The sequence below is a fragment of the Takifugu flavidus genome, chromosome 11 (genome assembly GCF_003711565.1).
Source record: "Takifugu flavidus isolate HTHZ2018 chromosome 11, ASM371156v2, whole genome shotgun sequence".
Lineage (NCBI taxonomy): Eukaryota > Metazoa > Chordata > Actinopteri > Tetraodontiformes > Tetraodontidae > Takifugu > Takifugu flavidus.
This window is the reverse complement of record NC_079530.1, coordinates 9,090,777-9,104,950: the sequence shown is the minus strand read 5'-3', so window position 1 is coordinate 9,104,950 and position 14,174 is coordinate 9,090,777. Positions and strand designations below refer to the sequence as shown.

The following is a 14,174-nucleotide window of genomic DNA, read 5'->3' as shown; positions in this document are numbered from 1 at the left end:
GGAAACTGTGGAGCGGATTATTAGAAACGTTGGATTCGGGTTTTCTGCGTCATCACAGCGACAGGTGCAGGAAGCCGGGATTCAGCCGTCGCAATTAAAAAGAAACGCCCGCGACACGATTAAAGATGAAAAAAGTTGCTGCATATTTAATTGCTTCCATCTCCCTCCACGCTAAACGTAACAAATTGGGCATAAGTGGAGTAATTTTAGAATTATCTGTAATTCTACTTCAATTTACTTATTTTGCTGTAAAACATAAGCTCCAAATGATGATAACTAGCACAAGATGAGAGTATACATATTGGTCATATGGAACGTTTAAAACAACAATAGTACCGTTTTTAAAGAAACTCACAACGTGACAAGATAAGGACAATTTGTATTAGCATTTTAGATGCCATATTGCCTCAATAAAGGACAAAACAAATGATTACAAATTACCCCTTTATTAATGTGAATGGACGAGGTAGTTGGCTTCACGGCAGGTGACGTGGACTAAAGAAACGTTTTATTCTGTTTTCTCAGAATAAAACGTACAAATTTTGACTTATGCTCCAACGTGGTGCAGTACGAGTTTTGATCGCTTGGTGGCGCTACGACTGAAGGTAAATGACAGCCGGAATTTGCGGCGCGTGTGTTCGAGTGAGGAAGAAGCTGCTTGAGAATCTCACCAGGTGAATAGGATGGATACCTGAGACCCGATCATTGAAATTAAACGCGTCTGAAGAATTACGTGAACACGGATGGTGTCCTCGATGCCCACACATCCAAAAATAAATGCAGCAATCTTTGAAAACTCTCTCTCTTCCCGTGTATGTCTTTACGTGTTTGCGTGTGCGTGCGCGTAGTAAACCTGACATTGGCCAAAATGTACCTGGAACATGTAGCGCGTAATTACGCGTGCGGGTCGCCTTGCGGGACGACACTGTCTGCGTGGGACGGCCTCCAAAGTGTCGTCATTGTAAAAACATTAGTCTATCCTTGACATCACGTGCCAAATTTTGGAGGGGAAGAAAAGGCGCGTGAACTCTGCGTCTCACATGAACTCCGTGTGTGCGCTCGGGACGGGGTGCGCGGGATCGACGCCAGGGTGGAGGCGCACTACAGGGATAAAATCCTTTATAGGTCAGGCATTTTGGGAATACGCTCGAGCGCAGCACGCGCGCAACTGCGGGTGCGCGTCCAAACAGAAGACTATAGTTTTGACTTGGGACATTGGGACTGGTCGGTGGATAGGGGATTGCTCACTCCTCACCAAGAGCGGCACAACTGTGCGCGTGTATGTCACCACCGGGCGGGTTTTCGTGTCCATGGATAAAAAGGAACCACGGGCAGCAGAATGGTTGCTGTGGGTGCGAGTAACGGAAGCTTCACCGGTGGCAACATTAGGTCATCGTTCATGATCGAGGACAGAGTCGGTGGTGAAGACCCCGGGGGGTCGACCAACATGATGATCTCGGAGGCGCTCGCGCCACGGCTGCTGATGATCGCGCAGGGCGCCGCGGAGGCTGCCGCAGCGGCGGCGACGACGTCTCCGTCCACCAGCAGTCAGCATCAGGTCATGGAACCGAACGGGACGCGTTGTGGCGAGGAGATCTTCAGCTACGGCCGCGTGGAGAAGGTCCTGATCGGTGGCGTCCTCACCATGCTCACGCTGTCCACCATCTGTGGGAACCTTCTGGTGGTCATCTCAGTGTGCTTCGTCAAGAAGCTGCGTCAGCCGTCCAACTACTTGATCGTATCGCTGGCCATGGCTGACCTGTCGGTGGCTCTGGCCGTAATGCCGTTCGTCAGCATCACGGACCTGATCGGGGGTCAGTGGATTTTCGGACAGTTCTTCTGCAACGTTTTCATCGCCATGGATGTGATGTGCTGCACCGCGTCCATAATGAGCCTGTGCGTAATCAGCATCGACAGGTGAGCGGAACACTGCGCCTCCAGGTATCCAAAAGTCCGCAGAATGTCAAACAAAAATTACAAATCACAATATTTGAGACTTGTTGACAATATGTAGTGGGAAAAACAATTAAATATTACATTTGGTCCCTATTTTATTGATTGGATCAACTTTACGCACCGCAGATGGAACGCACACACGTAGGCTATAGAAATATTCACACACACACACACACACACACACACACACACACACACAACACACACACACACACACACACACACACACACACCCTGTGTCTCTCTCAAAACGCCGGTGTTTTGTCGCTCATCCTCCGCACCGCTGGAACAGGGCCGGTGGAAAGGGAAGCGTGGTAAAGATGCGCGGATCCCTCAAGGGCGAATAAACCTGTGACCTTCCAGCTTTTAATAGACAATATTATCTCTTCTAATCACGCACTTGATTTTCACAAACTTGAAAGCACCCAGAAGCAATAAAGCACTGACAAAATATTTGATTTCCAGTTTATTTTGCTCTGTTAGAGATGATTTAATCTGTATAATGGATGCTAGAAATCCAAGATATTAACGTTATCTTGAAATGGAAGAATTTTTTTTTCCAATTTAGATGCGAATGTTTGTACTTTGCAGCCACAGAGACGACTTTGAGCAAGGGCACCTTGTTGGTGTTGTGATGTTACACTAGAATATTTTTCATCAGTACACACTGTTATTCGTATGTGTACTCTGCTTCGTCATGATTGTGCATGTTCAAGATGGCTGAAGGCTTGACCTCAGCACGTTTGTTCATTACGTCATGCTGCCCCCTATCACCTTCCCACCCCTCCACCACAACCTGATCCGCACCGCCCAAGAAACACAAGTGTGTCCTCTGGGCAGGACGGCAGCTGTGAGGGCTCTGCTACGAGTGGAACAGACTATGGATGGTTTTAAAAGCCACATCCACCCAGCGCCGACTGTCCACACACCATATCGTTGAATGTCGGCTAGTTAAAGTTTCCGCCTGTTTCTGGAGTCGTTGTAAACAGCCTTTAACATGTTTCTTTGCACAGGTACTTGGGTATTACAAATCCACTGACATATCCTGTCCGGCAAAATGGCTGCTGCATGGCCAAGATGATCCTCTCTGTGTGGCTGCTGTCAGCTTCCATCACCCTCCCTCCGCTCTTTGGTTGGGCACAGAATGTCAACGATGGCAGAGTCTGCCTCATCAGCCAGGACTTTGGCTACACGGTCTACTCCACGGCGGTGGCCTTCTACATCCCCATGTCGGTGATGCTTATCATGTACTACCGGATCTACCGGGCGGCAAAACTCAGCGCCGCCAAGCACACTATCACCGGATTCCCCCGCCAAGGAGAGCACAGCGCCCCGACAGCACCTGCGATTCCGCATTCCGCCGTGTCAGAAGAATCCGGCAGTGTGGAGGGTACCGAGCTGGAGCAGGAACAGGAGGAAGAGCTTGAGGAAGGGCACGAGAGCTTGGACTGTGTGGCGGCTGCTCTGAAGCTCCAGCGTGAGGTGGAGGAGGAGTGCAGCACCCGAGTGTCCCGCCTCCTCAAGACTGGCGAGTACCATCAGAGGCGCAAGAGGAAGAACCAGTCCATCTTTAAACGGGAGCAGAAGGCGGCAGCCACGCTGGGCATCGTGGTCGGTGCCTTCACCTTCTGCTGGCTGCCGTTCTTCCTGGTCTCCACTGCCAGGCCTTTCATCTGCGGCGTGGAATGCAGCTGCGTTCCGTTGTGGCTAGAAAGGACCCTGTTGTGGCTGGGTTACGCGAACTCCCTCATCAATCCCTTCATTTATGCCTTTTTTAACCGGGATCTGCGGACCACCTACAGCAACCTGCTGCGTTGCCGCTACAGGAACATCAACAGGAAGCTGTCGGCGGCTGGCATGCACGAGGCCCTGAAGCTGGTGGAGAAGCCAGACCCTGATGTGTAAAATGCCCCTTCGGGGGCAAAACCTGCCAGTGACAACAGAGGCCAGCCAGGTCATAAAGAGTGAGGTCCAGCTGATTTAAACATTCCTAGCAGTTTGGCTGCCAACCGAAGATTCGGACGAGTTTCACTCTGGCTTTGTACTTTGTAACACACAGAGGTTTCCTACTTTTAAGGAAAAACAATAAAAACTGGAACACCAAATGAGTTCTTGGAGCTGAGTTTGTTCTACTGTAGTCCTTGTTTTTGAATTCATGCCCCAAACCTTTTATGCTGTGAAGACCAGTTCTACCAGTTACACAATACTGGTAAACTAACCAAAGTGGAGAGTATGGAAAAACCATGAAGGCAAGACTTTAGGACTTAGTCTCATGGGAATTGGATGAATTGTTTGCATTTTTAAGCATTCTGAAATCTGGTACGGTAAACATCATAGTGGAACTCTTGGCAGTTGTCTTAGCACTCTAATATATCTGTGGCAAATTTATGATTTTAAAGGATTTGATTAGTTGAAGAAATCACATTTTTGAGATATAATCACTCTTAACACATTAGACACACACAACATTACAGAAAAGTGAGTTGGACTATGTGATTTGTTGAATTTGGGGACTGAAGACTTGTACCAAAGCTGACAAAATGTAAATGCAAAAACGGTGCACATTGTCCCAAGCTGGTCACCAGAGTTGCATTTTGTGCCGTTTTGGATCTAAAACAAATTTCAAACCCAGACGTTTAGCATCAAGAACATTTCTGACTCTAAATTTGAAATGATCCCTGTCAATCACAGAGCTGCTGAAAACAGATCAGATTGTGACAACTGAACGCACAAATGTGACTGTTGTTGGGATGCAGAATAAAAGTATCCATATCTATTTAGTGACATTTAGCAGAAGCACGTTAGAGTTTTACAGCGGTGTTGGAAACATTTCTCTCTAAAGTCAACAAATAGTTTTCGCTTTAAATGAACTGGAACTGTCTCCCCCTTCCGGTCCTGTGAGTAATTACACCAATTAGTTCGTGTATTTGTTTTTTGTCTTCAGAATCATTTTATACGTAAATAACACCCAAGTATATGAGTCACAATAAAGTTTGATGCTCCACAGAGGTGTCTGATCAGGACATATTCTGGGATGGCAGGTGATTATTTCATTGTTGGTTTTATTTTGGCTGAAACTCATTTTAGAAGGAAACTGTAGGTTGTAACTGAAGGTTAAAACTGTAAATGCACATTGAAACTGTTTCGTTCGATGTTTTTGGTTCGGACAGCTTGTCGCTCTTCCTGCCAGATTTGTAGCAAAGCTAATTCTCATATGATTGTAGTCTTAGTTTTGTGTCTTTGAATGAAAGAGAACTTTTATGAGCTGGGTCAGTGCTGATAAAATAGTGTAATGTGAATTTTTGCTGTGGTAAGAGGTCAGTAAAATCAGTGATTCATTTTAAGTGTGCCATCTTCACCACCGTCGCCTGTATAATTAATTAAAACTCCTAAAATACATCAAGCATCTGGGCCTCAATCATATTCTGGATATTATTTATTCAGACTGAACATCAGAAAATCTTTACACATTTATTGCTCCGATCTGTGAAGCTGGGCACAACTTGGTCAAGGAAAACTGGATTAAACTTGGTAAAGAAGTTGCAGCTCAGCTTTTGGGATAGCTGTTAAACAATGTGATTGTGTGTGTGCGTGTTTTTTTTTTAAAGTTCTTTTAGAGTTCACCTTGTGAATTTGCCTGAAGTAATTTATTCTGAAGTGCAAAATAAAGTAAATCTGTCACACTTCATGGTTCCTCAGGTTCTTCCCGTCTCCACTTTGTAGCTAAAGGAATTAATTTTGGGAGCCATCGGGAGGAAAAACATCAAAACCAGTAAAGTGTGTTGGGCCTGAGCCCGGTGCAGTTGTGTCAGAACCTCAGTTCCTGTCAGGGAGCGTCAGGAAAGAGTTCTCTGGAGTGGATCAAAAGCTTCTCAAGTGAGTGTTAGAATTCACCTGGATCCTGGGAGGAGGAGCAGACAAAACCACACCTGGTGGGACGTTTGTCCTTGGTCAGGAGTGCACGAGCAGCAAGTCCGTTTGTCCCAGAAAACTGATTTTCAGTGCAACGTCGAAGAATAAGACACGGCCTTGAGGAGAGAGAAGCAAAAGCTGCTGATGTTTGTGTGCATTTTCCATTTGTGTGCATCCATAAAAAAAGGTTGAAATTTATGGAGAAATGAAATCAAAGCCCACTCACCTGGATCATGTGACCAAGCAGAAAATGAGTGGGCAGAAGAAGAAAAGAAGAAACTTGTTTTTGCTTCAACATAGATGATATAAATAAACTGACTACATTCATATTTAAAGATGATCTGACGAACGAGCAAGTACAAATTTACCGCACAATATGTTTACTTGAGCAGATGAAGATGAGAGGATGAAGGTGAAGCTGGAAGATAATTGTTACGACGTCAGAATCGCTCCCTTCTAAATAATTGACTTATTGTGACAATACAATGACGCTAGCCATATTAACAAGATGAGTCGAAGACACAGAGCCGATGGCGGGTCATTAAGTTTGAGTAGGCGGCAGACAAAGGGTGGTGACTTCATATGGGTGGTGCCTGTGCTGTTCGAGGTCACCAGCATATGAGGGAGGCCCCATAAATCGTTCCTTTATGAAAGGCGGAGAGAGATCCGTTAGCTCTGACACTGACAATTGATCACACGCCACTGAACGGTCACGCACCCAGAGCAGGAAGAGCGTGTTTCATTTACTGCTGGCTAATGTTGTTAAACAAGGCAACCGATAGCATCCAGGGAGTCTCTCAGGACTCCTAGGAACTCATCTGAGCCAGCCTGTGGTGGGAGGTATCGATCCAGAGCCTCTCCCTCATGTTCGTGACGAACACAGGTCAAAACAAAGTCTCCAGAAGTCATAGTTCCTGACTTTTCTGTTTGTGCTTTTATAATACACAGACTTTTGTCTAAATTTATAGACCAAATTTCAATTTAAAAACAACCACTGAAGTGTTTTCTGCCTTGATGTAACGTGCAAAATGACCTTCTGCAAGCGTCCTGATGGAGCTTCGCATTTACTGAATGTTGTCAAAAGCCCATTTGGAGCGGCAGCAGCAGCAGCAAAGGCTCCTGAAGCCATTTCCAAATGTTTAATCTCACCTTCTCAATGCTGCCGTCCCGATGAAACATTTGACACACGGCCATTACAGAGGTCTTACTCAGAGCTTTACTGACGTGTATGACTGTACATCTCAAGAGCTTTACAGGCACACACTGGCTGAACACACCCACCCACACACACACACACACCACACACACACACACACACACACACACACACCACACACACACACACACACTGTTATTTAAGATGTTATTCTCACAGATGCTGAGCGGCACCTTAGAACTAACAGATTATATTTGTCTTGCACCACAACAAATGGACAAAATATCATTCTGTTCCGTTTTAATGTGTTAGTCAATAATGCAGCATGCAAAATTATCCACATTCCCTTAAAAGCAGATTAAAATATATTTACCACTTAATAATATTTGTAGAATTTAACTTGGCTAAGAGCTTGTGGATTAGCAGGAAAATATTCGCCCACTTAGCGCGACGATCATGGGATGAGAGACGTGAGCTAGATTCATCCAGGAAATTCGCCCTCCACCACCCATGGTTCTTTTGTTGGATCGTGTGTGTGTTTTTTCTTCTCTGCCATTCACAAATGCATCTTAATTAATATCTTGTTCTCTGTCACATTCACAAAATCTCCCATTTGTATTCCTCCTCGGTCTCTCTGCCGCTGTCATTGGTGACCTGTTTTCATCTGTCTGTGCCTGCCTGATTTTCTTCCAGTTGCACAATCTGAACCTCGTTTCCTGTATCCCCCATTTCTACCGGCTGCTCTAGGTTTCATTCACGGCGTACGTCTTTTTCCCTGTCATTTAAATGGCTCTGAAAAAAGCCTTTTTCAGCTGTAATAACCTCCGGTTTGTCTCCAAAGTCACGCATGTGCTTTTCCTCCACATTCTTTACGCCTTCCTCCACACGTGCCTCCTCCTCATCACTGCCAGGCGTTGTCAGAAGCGTTGGTGTGGTGGATTCAGTCCTGCTAATCCCATCAGCTGTTGTAATTTTTAAAAAAACATAAACATAAATTAAGACATCACCCTGGGAGAGAACTTGCACAGTGCCAAATGTTCAGGAGGGCTGGGAAACCTGAATGTTGCCTTCATGACTCATGGCCTTTGTTTGACATCCCAAAATTACCGTTGGGTTGCTCCCCAAAACTCCCCAAAAACTGCTAAAGCAGCAGCAGCAGCAGCAGTAGCAGCAGCAGCAGCAGCAGCAGCAACAGCAGCAACAGCAGCAACAGCAACAGCAACAGCAGCAGCAGCAGCAGCAGCAGCACAGCAGCAGCAGCAACAGCAGCAGCAGCAGCAGCAGCAGCAGCAGCAGCAGCAGCAACACAGCAGCAGCAGCAAGCAGCAGCAGCAGCAGCAGCGCAGCAACAGCAGCAGCAGCAGCAGCAAGCAGCAGCAGCAGCAGCAGCAACAGCAGCAGCAGCAGCAGCAGCGCAGCAGCAGCAGCAGCAGCCAGCAGCAGCAGCAGCAGCAGCAGCAACAGCAGCAACAGCAGCAGCAGCAGCAGCAGCAGCAGCAGCAGCAGCAGCAGCAGCTTCATATCGTGCTGTAACCTGAACACTTTTAATTAAGGAGGCAGAATCTCATAGTTGACATGCAAAAATTACACCACCAGCCTGTGGTAGAGCAAAGCATTTTAGAAGTGTTTTGTGCAACATTCAAATGTTTACTGGGAAGATTTGAGGAACACCCATAAGAGATGAAGAAGGAGATGAAGAAGGAGACGAAGAAGGAGATGAAGAAGGAAATGAAGGAGATGAAGAAGGAGATGAAGAAGGAAATGAAGAAGGAAATGAAGAAGGAGATTAAGAAGGAGATGAAGAAGATCATCACTGACTGAAAACAAGGCCATAAACAACCTCGTTTACATATGAACAGACTCTCCAAACAAACAAGGTATTTATTCAATGGTTGAAAGCTTCTGCAGGAGCAGAAGGTGCATTTAATGACCTCTATTTTCCTTTACGCTGCTCATTAGTGGCCATTTTCAAATAAGAATGTGACCTGATGTTAATATCGCCAACACGTGCACGGCATCTTAAACCCTCTCATGCCTGATTAACGATTTAAACCAAAACACGTGGGTACGGTGGAGAAACACTTTTGTGGCTCGTACCTCAGTGCTAATGCACCGTACGGTTTTCCAGACGTGATGATAAAACAGAGCCAAGCTCGCTCTTCAACCCACCCTGAAGGCACCACCATCTCTCGTGATGAACGCTGTCACTGCCTTGGTCAGCTGTTCCTCAGTTTAATTGTTGCTGTATCATCTTTGTGCATCACCAAACTCCCATCAGTTGTGGGACAAAAAGGAAAAAACATCCTCCCGGTCCACAGGTCAGGAACAAGCTGTGAGAACCCCAAACCAAGATTCCTCTGTTCTTGTGTCACCCCGACCGAGAAATTTGAGCATCACACAGTTCTGCTGCTCAAACATCAGACGCCGTCTTTCGCTTCAACAAGCTCAGCGTCTCCCGAGCTCGGAGGAGAACAAGACCTCTGTGGTGCTCAGGAACAGCCGTCAGACCGTATCCCTGTGTCGAACAGCCTAAATGAGCTGGAAGCTCAGAATCGGACTTTAACTTCTCCCCATAATTTGGTCGTTAAGGAGAAGAATTGCGTAACTGACGGGAGCGTGTCCTCCCCAACACTAGGTGGTGACGTGCAGCTTCTAAGGTCATTGGGCCCCGGTTCTGGTTGACCTTCTCCTCATGTTGCGGATCAGCAACAACAGGTAACTGGATAATCACAGCTTTTTTCCATTTCGTACTCAATGTTTATGAATATTTGTGTTAAATGGGGGTTGTGGATCATGCACACACGTGCACGCACGTCATACACGGCGAGCCCCAATATCAGTCAGACGGACGCGTCTACGCCCATTTCGGTTGCCCAGTTACAGTCAGATTGAGACAATAATTCCATTGAGACAATAAATCGCATCTGGATGAATTAATTCATCTTGAAAAGCCACGCCCCCAACATTTGTATCGCCCTTGAAGATGACATTTCAGAAAACCTCTTTTTTGCTGCCCTCCTTCCCGGTTTTTGAGTCGTCGCTCTCTGTTTCATCTCCGCTCAGCTGTTTGTCTCCGAGGGAAAATCTCCTTTCACAATAAATGTTCTTTAAATGTTCACTCACCGCTCACAGTGACCTCATCGCTCACAGCCTGGAAGTCTTTGAGAAGCGAGTGAGAGGATTCCAGAGATGCCGAAGTTGGTCCCACGTTTGTAAAACACAACTTCCATGATGCTGAATGACGAAGCTTGAGAGTTGGGAGTCTTGTGATGAGTACAGTTTGGAACCAGATCATTTATACTGATGCGTTGTGACTTCACAGATTTCATTTGCAGGATTAATCCATCGGATCAAGTCCTGCTTTTTCACTCTGGGGGTCTTAATATAAATTTGTGTAATTACATGGAGGCCATCTTGTGTAAAACTGCAGAGTGGAAACACTTAGAGGATATTGCTTTCTTAAATTAAATCTTCTCCTTGCAGACTCTCCGTCCCTCCCTTCATCTCCATCCTTCCGTCTGAAGTTACATAATCAAGTGAGTTCCTGTTGTTTGTCTCACACATTGAAATACACACACACACACACACACACACACACACACACACACACACACACACACACACACACGCGCACATTTAAAATGCAAATGTGCAACGTGCAGAAGTACGAACACGTGTGACCACGCAGAAAAGTCCACAATGCTGCAAATCCACACGCACGCCTGCTTTAGTCCCCAACATTTCCCTTCTGAGCCATCAGGTCACATGACCAGCGGCACCGCCACAGAGACGTGAGACACATTGTCCATCATGAATTAATTATGGGTAAAAATAGAAAAATGCAGTACATGTGAGTGTGTGTGTGTGTGTGTGTGTGTGTGTGTGTGTGTGTGTGTGTGCGTGTGCGTGTGTGTGTGTGTCAGACAAGGAGAGAGGCACCTCAGTCTAACATGGAACAGGACGTGAGTGCAGAGCTGAGTCACATCTCGGCGCTTGTTCCTGTCGGTGCCACTCAGAAGTGCTGCGGTTCTCTACAGACGGGCTCGTCCCATCCGTCTTGTTGCGTGTCTTCTACACTTTTACTGACATGGAAACACACCAATCATCACGGGGCCACATTCGCAACCCTCCTGCGGATGAACTTGGAAGATCACAGGAAGCAAGCGCAGGAAAAAAGCTGCTTTTAAGCTCAGTTTTCTGAAAATAAATTGAAATGTTTTCTAATGTTTGAGCTGATCTTTGCTATCATGTTAGCCACTATTTACCCCGACAAGGTTGCTGCTTTTAAACACAATCAGCCCAGATGTTGTCACCTCTCAACATCCTGCTGCTTCCTGCTGCCAGAGAAAAACTGAATGGGATAATTTGGTATTTAGGCTGACAGAAGTCTAATCAGCTTCTTTCAGACATGGAGGAAACTACAGCCTCTTTGTCATTTTATCTCCTTAGATGTTTATTACTTTGAGATTCCTTTCACGTCTGCTGCGGGAATATTTAAACCACAATTAAATGTGATGTGTGATGTGCTGTGAAAACGGCTCCAATGTCACAAACTCATTTGAGGCTGCTGCTAAAGGTCTGGACATGTCCAAACGTCATATGAAAGCCATCCTTTAAAGCTCTGCGGTCTGGATCAAAGAATGAATTAGCCGCACACTTTGAGCCTGGGTGACGCCTGAGTGCAGGTTGGCTGACAGCTCGGTGCCACGTCTGTCCTGGATAGAGGTAATTAGGATTCCTCCAGTCCTTCGTACCCCATTTGCATCTGTGATTAGCAGCGACAGCGGAGGACGACTGAGGCGGGGCTTTGATGGCCGGGGTCCATTTGAGGGCTGCAGCGCCCCCTACCCTCAGACACTTGGTTGTCCACATGAGCCAAAAAACAACAACCCAAAATGAAATGAAAGAAATGAAACTGGGCGAAAACCTGCTGGAAACACCTTCATGCTATTTCTGTTCCTTAGACAGGGTCACAATCTCTGGCCAAAGGTAGATTAATAGTTTTACTTACAGGTTCAGCGGGTAGATTTTAAATGTACAATCTCAAATCCTGCTCACAAAACACCATTTTCACTGCATTTATCATGAGTGACATGTCTGGGGAGGCTGGGATGTGAGCGGGTTCTTGCAAGATGGGGCCGGGGATGATGACGCCGCTGCATGAGCTGCCCATACCATAACCCCCCCCCCCCCCACCTTGGGCCACTTGACCCACAACGCTGACATCAGCAGACCGCTCACCCACATGATGCCATCTGCCTTTCATAGAGAAACCCGGGATTCACCCACGAGGAGAACACCTCTCCCGAGTACCAGATGCCATTGATGTGAGCACCCACTCAAGTTGGTTACGAGCACGAACCGCAGCCTGGTCGACACCCCGGGGATGACGAGCTGGTGAGCGTCCCTCAGACGGTTCCTGAGAGTTTGGGCGCATTTTATCTTTTTTACAGCTCATTTTTGAATGAATGCTGTGGAATTATCCTCATTTTCTTGCATGGGCCAGTCTTCTACAGCTCCTTTTATCCCCCTTTGTTGCTCCGTCTCATTTTTCTTGGCTTTTTTCCTCACCGTTTTCCTTTTCCTCCTCATTTGTTGTTCTGGAAATTGACTTCCTGTTCTGGACTCTTTGTAAAATTACAATCAGTTTGAATCCGCAAATACAATCTGGCTCATTTTCTGTTACTTTAAACAGTGAGAAGGCTAATGTGATGTAAATGACGCCATTATAACTATCTGTGCTTATTTTTCACTGTTTGCTCGAGGTCATTTGAAAATGGGTCACTCAGGTGTTCAATGCGTGAAGGGGCGGGGCTTAGGTGTCATTAATATTTAAGACATTTAGGAAGTTCATGAGGCAACCCTTCAGAAACATTTCCCTTTCATACTTCCTGTTCTCACAGCTACTCCCTGGCCAGCTGGTTTAGGTGCACACACCAAAAGACGTCTCTTTGAGGTGGATTAGGGGAGCGTAATCTCCTTCATTCACCATCAAACACAAATACAGAAGGTTGTCTGGGGTGTTTGAACGGGCGCCTCGACAGAACAACCATTCGTGACCGACCTGTTCACTCGTACGAAGCTCCAGCTGAAGCACGTGCACGATGAAGGTCCATCGTGCTGAGGTGCACACCAACCTGTGTCACATGGAGCTACAGAGGAGCCGAAGGGCCAGGAGGAAACGTCTGGTCTGGTTTATTCTGCGCTGATAAAAAAGGGAAACAAAGTGGTTTTAATTTGAAAACTGGAGCTCAAGATTAAAAGCCCAGCAGAAGATGAAGTCTCAGCAGGGGGAGGTTCAGACACAGAAGCAAACAGCTAAAATCAGAGCTGAGATCACTCGTGTCTGACAAAGTTTAACCAAATGAAATGCAAAGCAGCACTTTTCTGATGAGCAGCACTTTGATAACATCCAACTTAACATTCAACATTCAAAAATTCTCCTTTTTCTGTTTTTTGCTGAAGTCAAAGCGAGATCAGAGCAGCACCCATCGCTGCTGGTTCACAGGATGGGAGACGTGTAGGAAAATTAAAAGATCAATAATTCTCAATTAGAGGAGTGAGTGGGCCCTTCCTGGGACTGTTCCAGGGAAGACTAATTGAATAGTCTGGGAGTTACTGTCAGGAAAAGTGGTGAAGACTGAACGGCATTTACATCTCTGAACTCACTTAAACACCCAAACTGGAGAACCTATATGTTCAAACATATGATATTTGGTATAGGTTCCTGATTTCTCTGTTCTTAATTTCAGAAGTGGTTTCCTGGTAACTCTCGCTGTCTTATTTCAACAGAATTTGGGTGATTTAATCTGTTTTTTTATGCTTTCCTTCTCAGTCACAGGAATAGGAATCCAGGTTATTTGTTGCAGGATCTCGGCGTGTGATCCAGTCAGTGGGAAGAATATAGAGGTAGTCCAACTGAGAGATGGGGGGGGGCAGTGCCATTCAGGGCCCTGGCGGGGGTGTCCTGCTCTGAACGGTCCTGAAGACCTTTCAAAGACCAGAGACACTGCTGAGATACCAGCGTGAGCTCGGAGGTGGCAGCGGTGGGGGGGAAGGGGGGGGGGGGGGGGGGGGGCTGGGGGGCTGGGGGGGTTCTGTTTTGGCTGCACTGAGCCGCAGCAGCTGGACCTGTTGATGGAGATGCTTC

General features: G+C 46.4%; 1 protein-coding gene across 1 annotated transcript; it reads left to right on the top strand.

Annotated features, from left to right (window-relative positions):
* The first annotated feature begins 546 nt into the window (after window positions 1-546).
* Window positions 547-5,642, top strand: LOC130533343 (5-hydroxytryptamine receptor 7-like). Its single transcript, XM_057046638.1, has 2 exons — window positions 547-1,917; window positions 2,970-5,642. Exons 1-2 carry the CDS (start codon window positions 1,340-1,342, stop codon window positions 3,859-3,861), a joined length of 1,470 nt encoding a protein of 489 aa, XP_056902618.1. The 5' UTR covers window positions 547-1,339; the 3' UTR covers window positions 3,862-5,642.
* The last annotated feature ends 8,532 nt before the right edge of the window (window positions 5,643-14,174 follow it).

What these genes read in the sequence shown, in the direction of transcription:
- LOC130533343 (XM_057046638.1), top strand. Translation starts at nt 1,340, where the DNA reads ATGGTTGCTGTGGGTGCGAGTAACGGAAGCTTCACCGGTGGCAACATT. An exon ending in TGCGTAATCAGCATCGACAG is followed by an intron (nt 1,918 to 2,969) that starts GTGAGCGGAACA and finishes TTCTTTGCACAG; the next exon opens with GTACTTGGGTATTACAAATC.